The sequence below is a fragment of the Strigops habroptila genome, chromosome 4 (genome assembly GCF_004027225.2).
Source record: "Strigops habroptila isolate Jane chromosome 4, bStrHab1.2.pri, whole genome shotgun sequence".
Lineage (NCBI taxonomy): Eukaryota > Metazoa > Chordata > Aves > Psittaciformes > Psittacidae > Strigops > Strigops habroptila.
In genome coordinates this window covers 3,991,332-4,015,246 of record NC_046358.1, presented here as the reverse complement: position 1 = coordinate 4,015,246, position 23,915 = coordinate 3,991,332, and the positions used below count along the sequence as shown (strand labels likewise).

Below are 23,915 nucleotides of genomic sequence, written 5' to 3'. Positions count from 1 at the left end.
GAGCTTTAAGGTCCTTTCCAACCCAAACCATTCTGTGATTCTATGATTCTATAAACCAGAAAGGGTATCTAGAACATTAAACATTCAAAGCTAGGTAGCCAAGAGAACGTAACATGTCACCTTCATATGGAGGGAAGGTGTTTTTCTTGGCTGTGTCAAAAATTTTGCAAATTCATACTAACAGAGGCATGTTTCCTTCCAAGAATTATTTGGGTTCTTCCTTTGCTCTGCTGACACCATGCAGTTGTGCTCAACAAGGAATTAAGATTGTGTGAACTCAGAACTCGAGAGCCCTGTTGCCCCTAGCGAATTGGGTAAACTTCATGTCTGTTAAGGACTCTCTTAATCAGTCTCCTCTCCCTTATAACCCAAAGATTTTTTGGCAGGGTAACTCTGCACCTACAGCCTTTGGCCAACTGTTACCTGGTCCGTTTGCCTCTTAAGGAATGGCTTCATATTTTGACTCTAATAAATACATGTCCTAAAGAAGACGCTGCTGTTAATGTGACTGCAGAAGCAGCTCAGCCCTTTGTTGTATTTACTGTACAGGCAGTAGCCCTCTAGGCTGCATTTTATAGAGTTTCCCTTTTTTGAGGGCCAGATGCAATGATGCTAAAGGCAGAAAACTTGTTGCTAAACAGCACCTGTAAATACAGGGATTATGAGATCTTCCTACAGCTTCATCTGTGACCTGATGTAAAGGCTAACCTAGGGCAAGAAGGGAGTTCTTGGTTCAAAGCTTTCTTTAGTTAATGTATTTTAATGATGGAGCTTGATAACCCTGGGGACTGAAGTCTTTTATTTATACCACAGAAATTACACAGCCGGAAGAACAGCAGTGTTGGCTTTCCCATGAGTTGTTGTAAATATATTTCAGTACTGGTCAAAAACCCTCCTCTTAATACTGAAGACAAGAGTTCAACTCTGCCATCTTCCCTTTGTCTCTGCTGAAAGTGTCAAAAGGTCCAACAGAACTGGTCAGTTACACGTCCCTCCTGGACAGATCTCCACAAATGACTTCTCAAACATTTTACACTTACAAAACAATCATCAGGCAGTTGCTGGGCATCTCTCTGCTATTTCTGAACCAGAAATGTAACGCTAAGTGTTGTGCATGCCCATGACAACTCTGCTAAACTGCTTGTTTCAGAAACAGAAGGTTGATCCCTAGATATCTGGGCAAATAATCAGCTCAGACTACCTGTTTGTTATTTGTGAATGCTAAAAAACAAGGAGTCAGGCACTTTGGGAAGCTGTAAGTGGAGCCGATAATGGCTCTGTGCCTGATAGCCCAGGTATTGTTCTTGGTACCCAACACTGTAAAGTTATCTGTACAGAGTTATTCTTTGATAATATGACAAAGATTCCCTGATGCCATAAGAGCCTTACTGCTCTAGGAGAATTACTATCATTTATTACCCACTTAAAATGAAAAGCTAGCTTAGAAGATTCAAAAGAAGCCCTTTCAGATTTTCAAATAACTCCCTTATATTGAATGTAGATAATAACAACACAGGGTGAGAAAGTATTGGGTGTAGCATGTTTCAGTATATTAATGACCTTCAAAATGAAGCCTGAATACACCCAAACTGTGTATCCCCCAAGATTTTCTCCTGCACTCAGACTCTACCTCAGCATGTACTCCCCTTTGGCTGGGCAAATAAAAGTATGTGGATTTGCAGTCAATCTAACATTGCCCACAACCCAGTTATCTCTACTGTTGGAAACTACAGAGAAGCAAAGCAACAGTTTCAACATGGTCTCAATAAACTGTCAATGATACTTTACTCTGAGGATACAAGAATTGCTATAGACATGGAAACATGACCTTTACCCTGCATCATAATGTGCTGTGGAGCAAAAAGCACTTTTTCATCTTCTGTTTTCATAGAGTTTACCTTAATGAGAACCTAGACCATGATTAAAATTCCTATGTGATGTTGTAATGCTACTAGCATGATCATAGGAAAGCTCATCTGGCTTCAGGTAGTCCATCCTGTAAAGCCAGTGCAGAATTGCTAGGCACAGGACAACCTCTTGTGCTTCCCCTTCAGCTCACTTTTAAGATCTCCACAGCCTCCACTCCTTCCTTAAGAAGTTTTCTGCAGAGTGTTTTTTACCATCTTAATGGTGTACATTTTACTTCCAACCAGCATACTCATCTTTTTAATCCAGCCTTATTATACATCCAATCTAAATACTTTGTCGCTAACTTTGGTGGTTATGGTTTTCAATACTTGTCAGGATCCTTTGTTAATAATCAATCAGCCAAACTACGTATGTGTTTGTGTGTGTTGCAGCATGTGCGTTTACACATCAGACACGTGTATGCAGTCTTCTTGTAAATAAGCCCCAACTTACTCACCAGTTCTCCATTAGTTCACTGCATGTATTACAATACACAAGTATCATTTACATTAGTAAAGGCCAGTAAATGCATACACCACTTTAAATTTGCTGACTGCTGCAGAGGACAGAAAAAAGCTCACTGTTAAGATGATAACTGGTAAGATAATCATTTGCCTCAGTGCAAATCTGAAATGGCCTATTTTAAATGCAGTTCAGGTATTTTTTATTCTGTCACCTCTTCTGGTGGTCTTTTCAAGCACTATAGCTACCTCTGCTTACTTACTTCATCAATTGTAAGGCTGCAAATTATTCTTCCCAAAGTTTGCAGGAGAGATGCAACTGCACAAGAAGCCCAAGGTGAAATGCCTTTGTCAGTTCTAGATCACAGGTTAGTTCCACCTAATAACTAGCATGGCAGGGGGTCGGAACTAGATGAGCTTTAAGGTCCCTTCCAACCCAAACCATTCTATGATTCTATGATTAACAGACAGTCCTTTTCAAACATGGGTGTTGAACAGCTTTATAAAAGTGAAGAAGCCTTCCCTTACTCTACACATTGAGAAGCCACCAAGGCAGAGGGACGGTTAGTGTCTTGGTCAAGGTTGGGAAGCCATTTTACTGCCAAGCAGAGAATGCAATTCTTATACTTACCAACTTCCAGTATTTCACTCTCAATATTCACTGCCTTACCAAATACACACTTTATTTCAAAATTAAATTCTCACAAAAATATACTAATGCTGGGATTGTCAAAAAATGTGACATGCAATTGTGCAGGCAAATGCCCTTCATTAGTGGAAGCAAAGTGCTTCACAATCTTTGGAAGAAAGACAACGTACAAACATCAATGCAAATAACATGATGAATAACTCATATCCTTGTTTCTCTTTGGTAAGCTAGCAACTGCCTGGTTCAAAAAGAAAATAGATCTCATACTCAATACAGTTGATGTGCCACAGTAAAACAAAAATGTGGTATTATTGAAAGTACTGCCAAGAACCTGAATTTCCTATATGTGTCCTATATGCTTTGCAGCAAAGCTGCCAGAAACTGTGCCCTTCTAAAGTCCTTTCTTGTGGTAGTGCACTTCTCAATGTCACATCATGCATAGTAGGAATGGCTTTTGCTGTTAATATCCATGCGACATTCTTTCAAAATGAGCAATTTAGAGCAATACAATCAGTGAGTGGTTTTGATCCTAATTAATGAGACACAGGATAAGATTCTAGGGATCAGAACAAGGTAATCAAGAGGAATAAAAGGTGGTCACTCACCTTTCCACCATGTGTGTCTGGTCCAGTGATAACCCATCAATTGCCGTGCATTCTGGACATTTGAACTTCTTCCGTGGGGTCACCTGCAGAAAGGCACGCCAGATACCATCAAATAGCAACAGAAGGGACATTAATCTCCTTGCTCAGAGAGCAGTGCAATACCTCTGAACATGCCTGCAGTGTAAGCTGAGCTGGCTCAAAAAGGGGGGGGGAAGGTGGTGTTTAAAAAAAGGAAGAAAAAAAGCCACTCCATTCCTCCATTCAGCTCCATCTGGCCTGGCTGACTGCAAGATTCACAGGGGCCCAATAAAAACGGCTTGGAGGATTTTTTTCCTTCTGTAACTGAAAAGAAGTGGCGATGACAAGCTCCTTAATTCCTGTTTAATGACTGTTTTCTCACTGCCAAGGTCCCTGTATAAACACCATTTGTTCTTGCAGCCATAACAGCGATGAAATATAGCTTCCCATACTTCACCGTAACGTTAATCCAACAGACGCTCTTTTGCTCGCTCCAGTTAAGAGCTGACTGGCAAACCCTACAAGACTCTCCGAATCGCACAGAGGTGCCAAATTACTCTGCTGTGCCCTCATAGAGCTCAAAACCTTTCTCAGCAAAAACACACACTTTATCTTCTAAAGACTTTTCTAGGAAACGCAGCCACCAGCCCCAGTAAATGATGATGGACAGAGGAGAAAATGGACCCTGCTAATTGAAGTAATGCCTGGTGGCCTCTAAATCTCATTCCAACTTGACACACTTGGAAATGAATGTACAGAGTGAATGTCCAGACCTGAAAACGTGTCGAAACATGTCAGGAAATTAATTCAGGGATAAAAAGTTCATTTAAAGCTGATCTTGCAATTAACATTCTTGCAATTAACATTCCTATAAATCAGCTGTTGCCAGGCCGTGACAAAGAGAGCTGTGGACAGTTGGCAATTTCTTTCTTCTAGTGATCCCAAATAGTTAAAATATATGTATGTGGGGGTGTGTGTGTATATATATATATATATGAGTGTGTATGTGTGTACACACCCACATATATATAGCTATCATCTAAATCACCTTTTTCATACCTCATCTCCATGGCTAAAATAACCACCAGAAACAACTGGTAAAACAATTCTCTGTTCTTTAGCATCAAAGTTCTACTAAAAGGGCTTTTCTACCATGGAAGAAGAACGAGACACCAGAACAGCGGTCAACAAGAGAAAAAATATGATTAATATATTGAAGCTTACTAAATAAATTTGCATGATTATATACATTGTGTTTTGAAACTTTGTAAAGCTAAACTGCAGAAAAGTCCTACCTTAATGACTGATTTGCCAGTGACATTTGCCACTAGAAAGTTCATGGCAATATCTTCACAGTTCATATGAGCATCCACCCAATTCTTAATGTCCCCAGGCATTTTGTAGGTGTAAAGGTAGTTGAAATACTGCAGGATTGAGGGAGAGAGAAGATAATTTTAAATACAGATGCAGAAACCGTAAGACTAAATATGTCACTGAACAAGAGGCGGGTAAGGACGGATTATGGACAAACTGTGAATACTGTCTTCAGTCAAGGACTACTTTAGCAGACAGAAAATCATTTTTGGATGCTTAATTCCTGACCAGCACATAAATTTCTTTACAATTTCTTTTCTTTTCTTGAACTGCTAGCTCCAAAGCTGCATTCACTGCAGAATTTACTGTGTAGTTACAGGTCATGCAAACTAGCGAGAGTTCTCCTCTACGTTCATGAAGGTAATGGTTTTATTTTATAGGCAGAGACAAATCAGTTGTTTTCACAGCAACTGCAAGAGGCTTGGGGTAAGTTTGCAACTGGCACTCTGAATGTTGTAGAAAACATAATCACAGCACCACAAAACACAGAACAACAGAATCACATACAGCTCTTTAAAAAAGGTTCATGTTGTACATTAGTATACTACAAGTTGTACATTACCTTGTGATAAAACGCTGCCCCAGTGAGCACCATTGAGACTTCATTGGTCCATTCTGATTCATATTTCCATTTGTTCATCTCATGATCCCAAAGATGCAGGCGGCCTGGATATCCAACCAACCTGTCAGGGAACTCACGCCAAACCTGAAGAGAAAGAGACGTGACATGCTGCAACACATCTGCTTTGGGAGGTTAGAGTTACAGTGGTGCAAAGATCACTTTCAGTTAGAATCACAGAATAGTTAGGGTTGGAAAGGACCTTAAGATCATCTAGTTCCAACCCGCCCTGCCATGGGCAGGGACACCTCGCACTAACCCATGTCGCCCAAGGCTCTGTCTAACCTGGCCTTGAACACTGCCAGAGATGGAGCATCCACAACCTCCCTGGGCAACCCATTCCAGTGTCTCACCACCCTCACTGTAAAGAACTTCTTCCTTATATCTAATCTAAACTTCCCCTGTTTAAGTTTGAACCCATTACCCCTTGTCCTACCACTACAGTCCCTAACGAAGAGTCCCTCCCCAGCATCCTTATAGGCCCCCTTCAGATACTGGAAGGCTGCTATGAGCTTCTTCTAAATTCTAATTCTTGGAATAGGAAGGTGCCTGGAAGCAGTATGAAAAACCCCAAGCTTGCTTTGGAAGGACCCTACAACTCAGGGAAGCCATACCACAGAGCCACTAAAGCAATACTTCCTTGTTGTAAAGAAATATAACCAACTACTCAAAAAGATTTTAACACTAACTAAACCCAAGCATGATTAAAATGGAACTTTTGATGTTAACTTCAGTAGATATGGCTATAACCTAACTACTTTCACAGCTGGCTTTGGGTCTAACCAACGTGCTTCCTTTGATAAGGACAGGCTTAAAACAGGCTTATATTTTAATATTTCTGGTATTCTTTAATGGGTGCTTGGATGGATCTACTGCTACATGGAAGGCCTCTTTGCCCTTGACTTGTTCCAGACAGCTGGATACAATCAAGATACCATCTTTGTCACTCCATACATTATTTTGTAGCTGACTACAGGATCAAACACGGTAGACAAGAACAAGGAGAAGGGCATCATTAACGCAACCCCAGTTCTCCACACTGCTGGCCACATTAAATAATGGACAATTTCTGTGTTGGGAAAAAAGGGAGAAAGGATTATAATTATTTAGAAGGGCCTGAACACTATTTGCTTGCTGAATGCAGTTTGTCTTTTTGCTGATCACTAACAAAGTTAGTATTTATCTGTTATTTGCAGACAAATTACTCAAAATCTGTCCTTTAATCCAAATATCTGCTAGGTTTGTTAAAAGAATACAAGCCTTAACTGTCTGACACACAGTGTTAGGTCACAGAGTTTCTGGTTTAGGTTGGTAGTGCATAAATAAACACACACAGCCCCAAATTTCATGGTGTATGCAAGATTAACAACAAAATATCTCAAACATCCCCAATGATCTCTTCACTAGCAAACCTCTTTTCTCAGTACAAAAGGCAAGGGAACCCTATAGTTGAATTTGTACTATAGAAAGTGTTATTTTGAAGTCCAGCATCCTGCAAACCTCACCTCGTCAGCAGTTCACTTTGGGCACTTTCTATGTGCCAGTAAGTTTCAGTTGGGAGGCCTGGACTGCAAGGACTCTATGCAAGTATTTTATCAAAGTAAATATGATAAAACAATCAGCTTTAAGTTACTGCTCCTGTATCTACATTTCTATGATTCTGCATTACTATATACCTTTTCATCTAGACATCTCAACACATTTTATTGCTGTCAGTTAATATAGCTTCAGAATCGCATGATGAGAGCAGTTATTATTTCAAACGTGCAGATGAGGAAACCTGCCAAAAATCATACAGGAAACAAAGAATGGGAACCAGATCTTCTGACTCCCTGACTTGTACTTTATCCAGAAATCAATCTTTCTAGACAGTTCTAGGGCACAAGTAGTGGGAGTGTATTTAGACAGCACAACGCTCTAACACAAAGGGCTCTTGAAAGCAGAGATGATTTGGAACTTAGGGAAGAAAATTCATAGGACATTGTTACAAGCTGGTGCTATCAGCTAATTAAAAATGACAGATTTTTGGCAGGCAAGCCAGTGAGGTCTTGAAATACCTATTTTGTCACATCAAAAACATGAATAAAGAACACAAAACCAAAGGGATGACCAATCCCTCTTCCAAAATGTCATTCCTCGCTCTCCAGGATTCAAAAGTTAATTATTTTAGTATAATCTGAAACCTGACTATTAAAATGCTCATCTCCCAGCTGTTGGAAGGCACCACCACATAAGCTACTGAGGTTCAAGAAAGGATTTGACAGAACACTACAGATCTGTACTGCACTGGGCTATGAATTCTTGTAGAGGGAATGGCATGCTATTAAAGGCAGCTGAAACAGAGATTAAACTCAGCTACTGCTTCCCAAGGGACTTCAGTGCCTTCACAACACAGCAGCAGAGATTCATATCCCTTCTAGTTTTTGTCCTTGGTGTCATCTTCAAGAGTCCAAATGACATAAAATAAAAGCTATAATGCATGTTAGTCAAACAGATCTCTTTGTATCACTATAAAACTCAACCCTACCCTGATTCTGGCCTCTGAAAACTGTCAGTTTGATGCATCTAAAAAATAACTTGGTTGCTTTAAACAAAGATTCCATTTAAAAGTAATGCTATCAGTGGAAAAGCTTGGCTTTTACATAATGTTCATCACTAGCTCATTCAATCGTAATTCCTGGAAAGACTCCAAATAGCTGCATCCAGCTCACTGCCCAAATCCATACATAGGTTTTGTGCCAAAATTAATATATACAGCTACTGCTTATAAGGAAGCTTTCAGAAGGAAAGTACTGATAATATTCTTATACTATTCTTTATTTTGTATTAGGATCCATTTTCTGGTTTGAGGGTTGCCTCTAATTTATTAGTCTGTTAGGAATACATTCCATTTTAGCCAGTGATCTTATTAATTTTCTTAGACTAAAGGAGGATAGCCTGATTTAATACTGGTAAGGGACGCATTCAAGGAAAAACATATTGCTGAGTGAAGAGGAGGTATGCTTCTTTGCAGACAACACTACAATGACTTTGCTACAGAACCCCGAAGATCAGTATTTTTGGATGAAGCATCTCCCAGATGAAAAATTGAAGAGAAGTTCTGACTTGGTAGTTTTACTAAAAGTCTTGTGAGAGACACCAAGAGAAAATGATAGCAATTCTGTTTCCAAGTTGAGTTCCCTGAGTGACAAAGTCTCATCTCTGCCTCCAAGTGTCAACCATTCCGTGTTGTTTCTCTGTGCCATCAGGACAGCCTTCACAACTCATTCTCCATGTAGCCAGAAGGACAGAGAAGCCTTTCCTTTTCCAGAACTCCAACATTTATGCATGAAATTTATTAGACTACATTAATTCACATGCAACTGGAACTGGCTAATTACAACTAGAATTTCTTACAATTTAATAAACAGAGAAATAATCAGCATTTCCAATGGCAATGTTGTAAGAATGAATCACTGATTATCCTCTATGAACGAAATCAATCCCAACCAATCAGTATTCCTTCTCTTCGCCCAGAGCCACATCCACCCTTAGTTCTACCCTGGTCCTCAAAGGGATGGCTTGTGCTATTTCTAAAACCCAAAGCAATATAACAACACAAAGCCCATTAAAAGATAAATGATGCTTCACATGCACTCAATTTGTAAAATAACATCAATTTGAAAAAGAGCTTTGAAAGCAGCCAGCAGTTAACCATCAATAAGTGTTTTGGAAACAGAGTTGCATTATTCCTCCTACAAAGGAATGCTGAAAAATCTACTTTTAACAGTCAGAATGGGTATGGAAGAATTCTTCTAAAGAGGGCATTCAAGCTTTATGATGATTTCAGCCTACTGAAACATGTAATTCATCAGAGAGTTGATTGGTTTTAAAGAATGTCAGAAACATGAAACACTGAAAAATAGCTCTGGGACAGACTAAGATCATCTACCAGCAGAAGGCAAAAAGCTTCCAATGATAAAACACAAACTTAGCAATGCACCAAACAATATTTTCTATGAACAAAAAAACAGACTCAGAGCAATAATCCCAATTTAGATGATTTGTATTCCTGCTGTAATGAAAATACTTTGTAAGGACAAAGTGCTGTGTAAGTACATAAGAAATCTTCATGAACTTCATACTTGGAAATTGTATCCCCACTTTTTAGGGTGACAAACCACTAGGCCACCTACCCTGAGGCCAGTTATATGCAGAGGTGGGAACACTACAATGCTTGCTTTCAGTCCCACCTTCAGACACCAAACACTCGAGGAGCCAATAGTTCTGGTTTCATTTGTTTAAATTATGATAATCTAAATCTACTTGCTGCTTTTCTTGAATCTTTCTGATACTCCCTCTGCGGACACAAAGATCAGTATGTGGAGAAGAAGCTGTTTAGCCCTAAAAGCTTTTTTTCCCCAGTGCCCCAAGTCATGCCTGTGATTTCGTCATGTAACTTAACAGAAATACTTTTTCCAAAGTCAGAATGTCATAAGTATTCTTCTGCTACCTTCATGCAGCAGCACACACGGACTATTTTTCCGCTTGCTCCAGTAGATTTATGCAATGCCATAAATCACTGTACCATAATAGTTCACTTTTAACAAGTAAAAAATGTCTGACACTTTGAGTGTTACTATAATTTTTTATGGCTGAAAGTGTACAGAGATCAAAGTTTCCTGGGTTTTTTTAGGCTTGCTCTATACATTCAGACAAGCCTGTGACAGAGGGGGTTTTGCCACATGTTTAAATGTAAAGTCTCAAGGATGTCAGGAGGAGAAAAGAAAATTACTGAACGTCACGTTTCCAGCCCTCCTTATGCCCAAAGCAGAAGCAGACATACTTTTCAAAGAAAACTTTCTAGTAACATTATATGCTGCTACTGTTCCCTCTGGATTCCCCTGCAAATGAGTCAAGAGCTTGAGAGATACTTTTCTGGTAACACACATAAACAGATAAATAAATTATCACAGGCTGAGGACAATTTAAACATCTGGGAGCCAGCTCAGGCCTGTCAAGCAAGTCACAGACACTCAGGGACAGGAAAGATCAATCTTCAGCCCCCGACTTCTGCGCCAGAGAGTAGGAACTACATCATCCACCCTCTATATGAGAAAAAATGTGTATTTATAGAATAATCTGCTGTATCTTAAAACATTTCTATGCATTTTACAGGGGGGAAATAAAAAGCAATCTCAAAATATAAGCATTCAAACTCAGCTATCTGCTCTATAAGGCATTTCTATTTTCCATCTATGTGGCTGTGCAGTAAGCTCAATTGCCAGAATCAAAAAGTAATAGGATTTACAATAAAATGCAAAAAATCTGCAAAAGCAATAGTCTTTAGTCTGCCAGACTAAACAATCTTGAGTCCCAACAGTTACATTCATACACTGAATATAAGGACTGCTCCTCACATAGTCCCTACAGCCAATGCATATGGTCCACAGAAGGTCAATAAATTAGCCAGCACAGTCCAGCAGCTAGACCTGGGGATGAAGAGTTGCAAGTCCCAACTGCCACCTAATCACACTGACTACAAGGGAATTCATATCAACTTTTCCTTGCCTTTTCTTTTTCCATGAGGATAACCCTTTCCTGCCTTAGCAACCAGACCCAATAGACGTGAAGTTACAAATATCCTCCACCGAGGATGTTTAAATAAACGCTTCAGACACGTGAGCACCACGTTCTACTTCTCACGACTTCTGGCTGACACAGCTGAAGCTCAGCTGCAGTTTGAATCTCTGCTTTGAAGCCCATCACGCCTGCTTTGCCAGTAGCAGAGATTCATTTGGAACTAGTTACACAGTCACTTAGGTTTTTAGAGAACTTATTTTTATTTACTTGGAGACAGCTCGATGAAAATGAGAATCAAACTGCAAATGGAGCCAGGATTTACACAGCATGCACATTATGGCTTTGCTATCTTTCATCCCATCAGTTCACCCTGAAAACTAGTAGTTAGAAGCACCAACACAGACAAAAATAAGTCAGCTTGCAGAACTGCCAACACTTGATTGCTTTGGTGTTGCAGTGCAGTGCTCAAAACATTCAGTGTAGACAACGAAGTATAGAGAAGGCATATGTGGCCAAAACCCCCTTCCTTCAGTTGTCTTCTCTTCATTTCATCTTTCACACTTCATGTTCTAACCTGTTACTCTTAACCTGTCAAGAGAATTATTTCCTTTCTGGAGACACACATGATAGATTAAACCTCTGTCTCCACTACTTAACATCCTTGTTGTTACATCAGCATACCTACATTACCACAAGTCATTTCTGGAGGCCAAAGCTCGTTACTTGCTAACAGTCTCTTTCACTTTAGAGGGAGAAAGAGCCGTATTTTACCACATATGTATTCACCTTAAAGAAATACTTCCAACATCTCTTAAAAAATATCTTCTTGTGTTAACAACTGCAGTTAATATTGTTAAAAATGACACAACTATCACATTTAGTTTGCTCTCTGCCCTCTAGAAAAGTGGTTTTCATTATTTCACTCGATTTAGGTAACAGTTGAATGTTATGGCTTTCATGTATGAAGCCCAGTGTTGTTTTACTCTTGATATTGCAGGTACAGGAGTGACTGAATAATTCAAACCTTTCTTAAAATATGACATTACATATTCTAATGTTTATGATTTATTTACAAATACAACCTGTTTGCCTTAAATACACACATGTAACAGTAATGTCAGATTATGGACTGTGCCATAAACTCAAACGGAGACAAAAATTAACTCATTCAGAGCAAAGGTCTGGAAGGAAAACAAGAGTGTTGCTTTTAAGTAAGTGTACTTTTTAACAAACAACTCGAATGCCAGTGGAGACTGTCAACCTCTTTTTACTGCCATGGTTACTGACTTAGACAAACTTTCTTTTTGTGGATACCCTCATTACAACAGCAGCTGTTGAAGCTTTGCCATTTCAAGCACATGATACACGCATCCCCTCCTTGACATTCTTCAGTTCCTCTCTTCACTGCACTCCACCTTACTTCGGCATGTCCTCAAGAGGCCTCCTCTGTTCCCAACACTTAATCTCTGAAACTTGTCTTGTCCATCAAGACACATTAACTTGGACAGCACTTGTGATTTGTCTGAAAATTCTTTGAAACTGTTCAGAAGAATGCAATTCAGCCTCCACACTGTTCCCATTATAGCAATTACACAACATTTTCTGGAGTCTCTTGGCATTACTGTGCCAGTTACTGAAAATTTTCTGTTAGCTGGCTCTTGCAGCCAACAATTTTTTCCATAAAGTAATGTCTATCTGTAAAAATATTTCAGTCAGCATTGAACTGTTACAGTAAAGAGAGAGACAACAGTATGAATCAGCAGACTCTGCAGTGATTCCTCCACTTTATACACACATGCAATGTTGAAGAGGACAGCCTGAAAGACACAAAAAAAGGTTCTCTTACCTCATAGCCAAACTGGAGTTCATCTGAGGTTAGCATAATGATATCATCATCAATAGCCAACACTGCCTCTGTTTCTATCTCATCATAGGGGAAGAAGCGATTACTGAGCTTGTTTTCTGCAGTCCTAAGAACTTTCAAGGGAACACGAATCTTTGGCCAGAGGGATTCTAGAGAGAAAAATGAATAGAAATAAAAGGCAATATTATATTTCTGAACAAGTCTGCACATCTGTCTTAGCTTGTCTTTACTCTTTATTTCTTCGCATCTTAAACAAAAGCTTCTTAATGGCCAGAATCCCAGACTGGTTTGGGTTGGAAGGGACCTTAAAGCTCATCCAGTTCCAGCCCCCCACCACAGGCAGGGACACCTTCCACTAGAGCAGATTGCTCCAAGGCCCTGAAGCAGCAGTACACAATCACTAGCTGCAAGTCTACAGTCATAAACTCCTCATTGAAGAGGAATGTTAATTCTATCAAGTGCTGAGAAAAATAAATTTTATTATACTACACTTTTTATTAACTACAAATTTTATTAACTACAAAGCGACCACTCAGAGAATTTATAAGTTGTTCTCTGAGTCAAATGAAAACATATATAAGGATACACCTTGAGGGAGGTGATCCTTCCCCTCTACTCAGTACTGGTGAGGCTGCCCCTGGAGTACTGTGTCCAGCTGTGGCCTCCTTGGCGTGAGAGACATGGACATACTAGAGAGAGTCCAGAAAAGAGCCACAATGATGATGAAGGTACTGGAGCATCTCTCCTATGAGGAAAGGCTGAGAGCGCTGCAATATTTTAGGTGAATAAAAAGACAGACTGACACAACTCGACGCACAGTTGAACACTAGGACCAAAGCAACTTTTTCCCTCCTGAAAATGATTAAGGGGTCAGAGTGGACACTAGTTCTCTGCATGCTGCTGGGGCAAAATGGATTAAGACATTTTTTGCATATATAGATGGCAAGTAGTAAGAAATGGGGGGAGAGTGAAGAGCAATTTTCCCTGTATGCAGACATAGCCACATAGATACTAAAATACTGTTTGATTCTGGTGTTTGTATTTTTCCAAGAATGTTAAAACACTGGAAATGGTGCAGGAAAGAACCACATAAGATATTTGAGGGCAGGAGAAAATGCCTTATGGTGGAACTTGGAGATCAATCTGTTTAGCTTACTAAAAGAAGGAACAAAAAGAAAATTTGATTAACATGTACAAGTACCTACACAAGATGAAAAATGCCACATATGTTCAACTAGCTGGAGAAAGACATAACAAAAAACAATGACTGGAATCTAAAGCCAGGCAAATTCAAAGTATAAATAAGACAGGCATTTTTAATAGTAACAGTGGTTAACTTCTGGAAGAAGTTACCAAGGACAGCAGCTGATTTTGTACATCTTGGCTTTCAACAAGACTGGGTATTAAAACAGAAGATGCACTCAAGTTAGTAGTCGCTGGATTGAAAGGAAAGGATGGTCTTAAAGGTCTTTTCCAACCCAGTTGATTCTGTGATGTGATGACTCAAAACTTACAGGTCAACCCAGACAATCTGCCCCTTCTGCCTCACTCTATGAACAGTGAGATTGTTGACTGTCATCATTGACTGTCATCAGGATGAGAATAGGAAGCTTAAATGTGAACTACTAGGACACAAGGAGCAAATACAGAAGTTCAGAAGATAGCACAAGGAAAAAGGATTCATGCTTGTGTTTTTTCAGAATGAAAAGAGGAAGGTAAAACTGGTGTCAATGAAAAAAGCCACTGTAAGGGCTGAGATAAGGGAAATCCTAACCCAAGAAAATGGGTTTAGTCTGTCAACAACAATATATAATCAAATTCTGGAGGTGTTCTCAGCAGAAGGATTTGAAGAAATGCTGGATGACAGACAACCCCAAAACCAAATGAGTTACAAAATGATATAGTTCTACACACACACTTCCAATCCCATAATAACCCAGAATCAGGTCTGCTTCCAAGACAGCTTTATCCTCTTTCCACTGTCAATCTGTTGCACTAGGGAGTTACTACCAAAGAACTGCTGCTTCATTGCAACACATACAAGAAAAACTTGCTCCCAGGAATGAGTGTCCACATCCTCATTGCCATTGGGTCTCTCAGATTTAACAGCTCACACAAAACTCAAATGAAACACAGAACTGCACACTGCTTAAGGACACCAGAGTCCAAATACTGCTTTACTGAGAAAACAAAGCAGTATTTCCAAACCACAGTAAGAGTCTTCAAAAGTCAGTTTTTCTTGGAGCTGAATTTTAGAAAGAAGGATTGGCATGCATGGGTAGCCAAAAGAAAGGAGAAGAAATACAGAGTGATATTTACTGGTAAAACCTGTATTCCGTTTCCTACCCCGAGTTCTTTCCTGTGAGATTGAAAAAGTGACTGGAAAATCCACCTTTATCTGGGTGGTCTTGTAGACCATGGCCTGTATTTGACACGTATGCAGGTTCTTGTCCACTTTTACTCACCTCTTTTTCTTCTACTAGAAAGCAAGAGGCATCAACCCAAAAATCAACACACACTTGAGTGGCTTGTGATATTGAATCCAGTTAGAAGGATTCAATCACATTACTGATGTGCTCCGATGGAAGTCACAGTCAGCCAGCAGCTGGGAGACACAGCAACTGCTTTGGGGCCACAAAAGAGTTGTTCAAGAGCCGTGGATTCCAGTTAGAGTGCATTCCCTCATTTTATTCTCAGCATTGTAAGGTCTCTGAAATCCCGCGCTTGAACCATAACCTGGAATGGTGATTCCAGCAGAAATCCAAAATTTTCATCTTACATCTTTATTACTTTCATCTTACATCTTTATTATTTTCACCTTTCACCTTTTCATCCTAACCTCGGGAGGCAGTAACGCTGGATGACTGGACCATCTATTGCAAATTACTTTCAAGTTAACTCACTGCTTTCTCACTGGTTTACCATATAACATGCAAGTATCCACAGTTACAAGACAGTTACAGGTACCTCACAAAGACAACATATCACGGCCTCATAATGCAGACTTTAACATATGCAAGCTACTTAAAGACCTTTGGCTAATAGCCTATAATTATCCAGTTATAATCCCAGTATTGGTATAAAGTAATTTTAAGCAGCCTGCTAGATGCCCAAAATACTGTCACAAGGGTTTTGGTAGTATTCAAACTTGCCACAGCTATGTCTGCCTTTGTAAATTTGTATTTGTAAGTATCAGCAAAATTTACAATTTTATACATGTTAACACATCTGCTACACATAAAAAGAAGAGAACCAAACTGCAACAAAGATCTTATTTCAGTGCAAGAATACACTAAAAAGTCACCAGGATTGAAAAATAGTGATTTGGAAAGCAAGAAAGCATGGACACTTTAAAGTTCTAGCTCTTACGAAAATCCACTGTTTGATAGCTTACTAACAGACATGCCACTTGCATAAAAATGTGGTAACAGAAGAAAAGGTAACGAAAAGTGTATGAAAAATGAAGATGTAATCTAATTCTCATCAGCGTGCATCTCCAATGTCAGCAAATCCTGTTAAATCCACGTGATTTACTAAGGGCTTGGAAAGTCTCTCAAAATGACCAGTTCTCAAAAAAAAAAAGGTATGTTATGGAGAAACATGATACAGAGTTTCTGAATTTGGACTAAAATTAATGAAGGTAAAACACCAGCAGTTTGAAGAAACTTTGAATAAGACATTAGGGTACCAGTTACTCTGCAGCATGCAAAATGAAAGCATAAGACTACTTGCAGCATGCTTAGAGGATGACCTGATATTGAAGGTTGATGTACCCACAGAGACGAAAGCACATGGGAGACGTCATAAAATCATAAAATCACAGAATGGTTTGGTTTGGAAGGGACCTTAAAGATCATCCAGTTCCAAGCCCTTGCCATGGACAGGGAAAATGCCATGTCATGACACAACAACATCTTGGTAACCACTGTGGTAGCCTGGGCAAAAATGACTTATCACAAAGCAGGTTCCACTCAGAGATCCAAGTGTTCAAAATTAGCCTTGCTGCAGGAACTCCAAAAGAAATATGTTGTCAATAAAACAAAAGAGACAACAGCTACTTCAGAAGTCAAAGTTTTATAATCCATCGGGAAGGTTAAAACTGTCTACACTTACTTTAAAAGAACATAAAAGAAAAGTGGATACACTTTTACACATAGGAGGAATGTGGCTTAAAGAGAAGTCAGACACAGGACCTGCCACTTCTAGACCATGCTCTCATAGATACTCATGCTCTGTTCAGATACTGCTTGGAAAGTAATGAGAAACCTCAGCACCAGCAAAACAGATATGGGGGAAAGTTTCAGTTGAGTAAAATTTCTTATAACCAGAGTAAAAGCATATGCTTTATTCTTACACTAAGTGGGCACCACATCATTTAACAGACTATTACAAAGATAAAAGAAGCCCAAACAAGAAGGCAGATGAAGTCATAAAAACAGGATGAGAACCCCATAGGTTGGATAGGGTTGGCCTTTAAGCAAGGCCAGGTTGGACGGGGCTTGGAGCAACCTCTTCTAGCGGGAGGTGTTCCTGCCCATGCGGATTGGAACTAGATGAGCTTTAAGGTCACTTCCAATCCAAACCAGTCTGTGATTCTATGACACAAAAGAAAAAAGCTTGTTTGGACTAGGAATTATCCTCATTTCTTTCAAAACCAGTGAGGACTTCCCATGATTCAGAAGACGACAGAGGTAGAATATGAAAATAAAGCTCTTTGGAGTGTATAAATGACTATGTATATACAGAGAACGACAGGCACCTCCAATTGCACATCATACTGAAATAATTATGAAAGAAGAGTGTCTGAATAACACTTACACTTGTTCTTTGGCAACAAGACTCAGGGCATTCTTGGCACTGTGCTATTTAGGACTGATTGCAGGAGCTGCCCACAGAAAACAGCATGTGGTCTTCTAAACACAAAATCAGCAGTTTCCCAGCTTTGCCCAAAGCAGCTTCCACTTCTAATGGGCTTACAATCCCTAACAACCATGTGCATGGCTGTATATCTGGCCAGCCCACAATCCCACCAGGAAGTTCTGCAAGTCCCTATCTCACAGCAAATCTTCCAAGCATGATTCCAGGATGATTTCCACAAACTGCAGGATCGAAAAAGTCTCATAATTATATTCCCATTTAACCCACTCACATACAGAAGAGCAGAAAAAAAAAAAATCCATCCTCTAAATATGCATTTCTCAGCATAACTCCCAGTGAATTACATGAAAGGCAAAAGGAAGAGCAGGAAGGACAATCATGAGAGAGAGGCATTATAACCTAAAGGAATACCCCCTCACATCAAAAAGCCCTTTCAAAGTATTATTTCTGTGGAGTATATCATGCCTTTTCAAAGAGATATGGCACCGTCATCCTGTTAAATAGCATCATTCTCTGTGTCCTTGTTTGTGAGAAACTGGGAAGTTAATAGCATCTGAAGGGTTCCTTTAACTGCAGATGGATTATTACCTAGTGAGTAGAAAGAAGTGTATTTATATAGGAAATTCCTTCCTCTAATTATTAATCATCCATTTCATAGAATCATGGAACCACAGAATGATGCGGACTGGAAGGGACGTTAAAGCTCATCCAGTTCCAACCCCCTGCCACGGGCAGGGACACCTTCCACTAGAGCAGGTTGCTCCAAGCCCCTGTGTCCAACCTGGCCTTGAACACTGCCAGGGATGGGGCAGCCACAGCTTCTCTGGGCACCCTGTGCCAGTGCCCCAGCACCCTCACAGGGAAGGATTTTTTCCTAATATCTAATCCAAATCTCCCCTCTGTCAGGTTAAAGCCATTCCCCTTGTCCTGTCACCACATGCCATTGCAAAAATTCCCTCTCCAGGTTTCTTGTCAGCCCCTTTAGGCACTGGAGCTGCTCTAAGGTCTCCCCTTCAGGAGCCTTCTCTTCTCCAGGCTGGACCAGCCCAGCTCTCTCAGCCTGGCTCCAGAGCAGAGCTGCTCCAGCCCTTGCTCCAACAGCTCCACATCCCTCTTGTGTTGAGGGCCCCAGTTTCAACATTCAACCTCAGGAAAGTGAGAATCAATACAGCTGCTGTACAGAGCTACCCAATACTCTTGAGACATCCATTCTAAGCAGTATCAAGTTCAAAAATAGCAAGTGATACTTGAATGCAGATGGCTTGTTGCATCTGCAATTGGAAGCAGGAGGAAAGGATAACGAGGAGGATCTGGAAATACAGTGTCCACTCTTCACAGCAAGAACTGAATGACTGACAGTAGCAATATGACAAATTAAAATTAAAATTTAATAAGATCCACTTATTGGGTAAAACAATGGCATTTTGATGATTCATACAAACATGCTTTTCCTGATATACTTCCTCAGTAACAACAGGCAGGAATATCTCATGACTACTGATAACCTGGCACCAGAGTACTAATTCATGTTAAGCTCTGACTTCCCACAACTTCTGTAGAGGCCGTGTAGAACTATAATAAGGAAAAACCTTGCCAGAAGTAGCGTAAGATAGACTAAGATCAATAAAAACCCTGGCAGAAAACATCTCTAAACATGCTCATCTGTGCGTATCTCAGTTGCAGAGAATCACATACACTGCGCTTAGCTCTCTTACCTGATCTTTTATAAACTCTTTGATTTGATTTGAATTGGTCTGTAGTAATCTGTATGAATTCAGCTAACTGAACATGGGTGATGGAAGCCTAACAAGTACCGTCTCAGTATCAAAAGCTGAATGGCAGAACTTAGCTGGAATCTGAAGTTTCAAAACACTATCAGAAACATCATCAAGCATCTCTGGTCTAGCGGAAGGTGTCTCTGCCGGTGGCAGAGGGTTGGAACGAGATGAGCTTTAAGGTCCCTTCCAATCCAGACCATTCCATTATTCTATATTACATATATTTACTACCAGAATTCCTTCAATAATGGCTGACTGAAAGAAAAAAATCTATCCAGGCATTTCAACTGCTTCAACTTAGAACTATCTGCTCAGATTAGGTGTTTTCTACTTCCATTACAATGTTTATATTGATCTATAGTAATGCGCAGAATTTCTCTTATATAAACCAAACCAGAATACTGGTTTCTAGGACAGTATTTAAAGTCCAGTTTTGTTAAGCTGGGTTTGTTAAGCTAAATTTCTAGACTTCCTTGGGAAATAACATTGCAAAATGTTCCTACTGCTCAGGTTCCTTATCCCCAGTGTTTCAGATCAATGTCATCCTTTAACAGTATCAAACTGAAATACAAAGATGATTATTGCAGTAATACCCATAAACCTTATAGTCTGTCTCTTATTCCTTATAGCCTGTATCTTATTCCAAGCGTATCAACTCAGCTCCAGGAACCACCACTGACAGAACTACACAGAAAGTATAGATTCTTTAAAACATACTTTTCATTTCTATAACTCTGAACCTAAAAAGGAATCACGCTAAATGATTTGTAGTTTGTTGAGTATTTACTAACTAAACTATTTACTATTTAGACATTTTTATACCATTGATGCGGTAGACAAAATGGTTTCTTCCATTCTTCCATGGTCTGAAACAAACGCAATGAAACATTGGTGGAAATTTCTATCACAGACTATTTTCTTGAATTTCAGAACTAGCCATTTAGCCAACTACAAATGAAAGGGCAAAAGTATTTGCCTGATGGAGACAATGAAAAACATCCTGTCTACACAAATATTCCCAGCAGCAGGCACCTGGACCACGATGTTTCTTTCCCTGGATGCAGAGTATTTCAGAGCATTTAATCTTTTTATAAATATTATACAGTCATGGGGCTGCTGACTTCACTGTTGGGTTGACAGGATTCTTGCATACTCTATAGCTGAGAATATATGCAAAATTCAGCCAAACACACAGAGCAGAGATCACATCCCCTGAATCCAGAGGCTGCTTAAGATCGGCAAGTTCATTATATAAAGCTTTAAGGTTCCAGATCAAAATCATCATTGTATTTTGTATTTTCTCTCTGCTATTTCATCTATAAGATCCAGAGACATGGTCTAGTATGAGGCGTCCCTGCCCATGGCAGAGGGGTTGGAACTAGATGATTTTAAGGTCCTTTCCAACCCAAACCATTATATGATTCTATGATTTTTACCATCATAAGCACTCAAAGTTTCACGATATTTGTAAAAGGTATCTGTGTTGCTCATAGATTCATCTGTTCCTGTTATATTTGTTTTCTTTAAGACATTGCTCATATTTTGAGTTCAAAACCAAAAGATTAGACCCTTGGTTTCCAGGCTCACCCAAATCACAACATTCCTACTTTGGCACACAGACTCAGCAAAGACCTCAAGATACACAGTAAAGCTTCCAGCCCTTTACATGTACCTATACAGAAATTATGGGAAGGTTGTGTATTCAATTAAGCAAAATAGAGGCCAAAGCACAGGACCTTCCTGAATCACTTCCTTGCCTTGAAGCTGAATTACTGAGTGATGGTGAAGACTTCACCTCTGGGTACCCCAGTTTCTAAAGATGTAAAATGGAAATAACCAGTTAACCTAACGGATCTAAAACTGGAAAACGTACATATCTGAAAGTGTTTTCATAGAATCAGAGAATGGTTTGGGTTGGAAAGGACCTTAAAGGTCATCCAGTTCCAACCCCCTGCCACGGGCAGGGACACCTTCCACTAGAGCAGGTTGCTCCAAGCCCCTGTGTCCAACCTGGCCTTGAACACTGCCAGGGATGGGGCAGCCACAACAGAAGAGTATTTGTCATGCTGACAAACACAGCTTTTCACACAAACTGTACTAAGTGCTGAGGAAAAGCAAAAAAGGATTTTTATCTTATGGAATGGCACATTTGAGGGGTACAGCATCTTAGTTTTTGCACAATATTTAGAAGAGAATATTTCATTTTTATACCATTTTCCTCTCAAGTCCTGAGTTTGCTGACTTGCATTACATAAAGGCATTATTAAAAGTACATAAGCTTTCATTAAAAAAAAAGAAATAAATAAACCAAACCCCCAAAATCAATGTTAATTGTATGTACTTCAAAACTTTCTATTCCTAGGGATGAATTCCCTCTATTTCCAACACATATTGCTTTGATAACAATGTCATTTTCAGTTCTAATGTATTTCTGGTGTTGACAGAGGAAGGAAAGGAGCAGCCACATGTCATATTTGTGTGGCACTATGCCAGCTACATCTCAGGAGACCTAAATCCACTTCTCAATTTACTGCACATAATCACTAAGGAAGACAAATTGGATGTCCTTCACCACCCTCCCACTTACACATGCAAAACAAACCAAATGCACAAAATGGTTGCAATAACAAAAACCAAGATCTGCTTTTGTACCCACATGTGTCCCTTACATGGAAAGGACCAGGAAATACAGCACTTGATGCTCGAGGAGGTTAAGCACCTCAGCTTTACTATAACCAATTAAAAGTGAATAGCCATAAAAGAGCAGATACTACTGTAGGGTAATAAACCAGACTTTATCAGTGACAGTGGTGCACATTACAAACTTCAAACTCATTCCTTGCTCTAATCCATCAGAAACTTCCTGGCTTTAACAGGCTATAAACAGCAGAAGCTTTGAAGTCCAAGGATTAGGATCACTAATAGACAGACTGAAAGAGAGACTGGCTGAAGAGCCAAGTGGAATGCCCTGCATGGATCTGGAATAAAACAAGTTCATTTAATCAAACTGACCTCTCTAGCCATAGGCCAAGAGATTACAATGGTTATAACAGCAATAAAGGGACACTAGAAACAAAAAATTATTTGCTTCAGTGCAATGCTTAGACTAACATAAGGGCAAAACTGCTTTCAACTGTGCTCTCAAATCCACAATTTTTTGCTCTACAGGCAAAGTTTGTTGGGTTTTTGTTGTTGTGGGGTTTTTTAAGTAGTTTATGACTTCATGGTAAAAAATTAAACACCCTTTAATTTTCAAGAATATCTAAATGCAACATTAATAGAATGATTTAACAAAAAAAAAATAATCATTCTAATGATTTATTTCCTTTGACTCTCCTGTATCTCAGACTCACTCAAGGGAAATGTGGAAACAATCCATTTGGGTGAAATCCACCCACGTTCAGTGCTCGCATAACTGAATATAACACTAGAGCACTTTTGCTTTTAGGAAGAAAAAAACACCCTGTCTCACTGCAAAAATTCCAGTTATCATCAATTTGCAACACCTCTCACTCTAAAGGATTGCAAAACACTGAATAAACCACTAAACTTGAGGTGTTTTGCACTGCAGTATTACAGGACTCTTTTTAAAGCAAACAATAAAGCTTCTCTGCTTTAAACTGGAGCAAGTTGCCAAAATGGCAAATGATCCAAGCGAATGGTAGCAATAGCTTGGCTCTGAGAAGCTGTTGGAAGATGGTAAATTGAGACTAGTGGTCAGAGATTAATTTTTACATTGTGTCTTGCAGCTATGCAGAATAGCTAACTTCCAAGAGTGGAAAGCTGCAGTAGCTGAAGCTTCTGAAAAGAGAATGACAAAGTGCAGAGTCCTAATGACACGTTTTGTTCACTACAGACAGAAGAACACACAATCTGGCATCTTTTTGAACGTGTATTCCTAGCAGACGACATTTCTTGTCCCACAAAACCACCACATTTTCAGATTAGAATGACAGATTCATATGTGGAGCATCTACAAGGAATCTGGAGAGGGACTTTTTACAAGGGCATGTAGGGAGGGGACAAGGGGGAATGGCTTTAAACTGACAGAGGGGAGACCTAGATTGGATATTAGGAAGAAGTTCTTCCTTGTGAGGGTGCTGAGGCACCGGCACAGGGTGCCCAGAGAAGCTGTGGCTGCCCCATCCCTGGCAGTGTTCAAGGCCAGGTTGGACACAGGGGCTTGGAGCAGCCTGCTC

At 39.7% G+C, this 23,915-nt stretch overlaps 1 protein-coding gene across 1 annotated transcript in view; it reads right to left on the bottom strand.

The window, feature by feature from the left end:
• The window catches only part of EXT2 (exostosin glycosyltransferase 2), a 79,858-nt gene that overhangs the window by 5,793 nt on the left and 50,150 nt on the right, over positions 1–23,915 (bottom strand). The window contains exons 10-13 of the mRNA XM_030482339.1: positions 13,043–13,209; positions 5,578–5,721; positions 4,937–5,065; positions 3,624–3,706 (exon numbers count right to left, since the gene is read on the bottom strand). Coding sequence (XP_030338199.1) covers positions 3,624–3,706; positions 4,937–5,065; positions 5,578–5,721; positions 13,043–13,209 — 523 coding nt within the window. The remainder of the gene's footprint in view (positions 1–3,623; positions 3,707–4,936; positions 5,066–5,577; positions 5,722–13,042; positions 13,210–23,915) is intronic.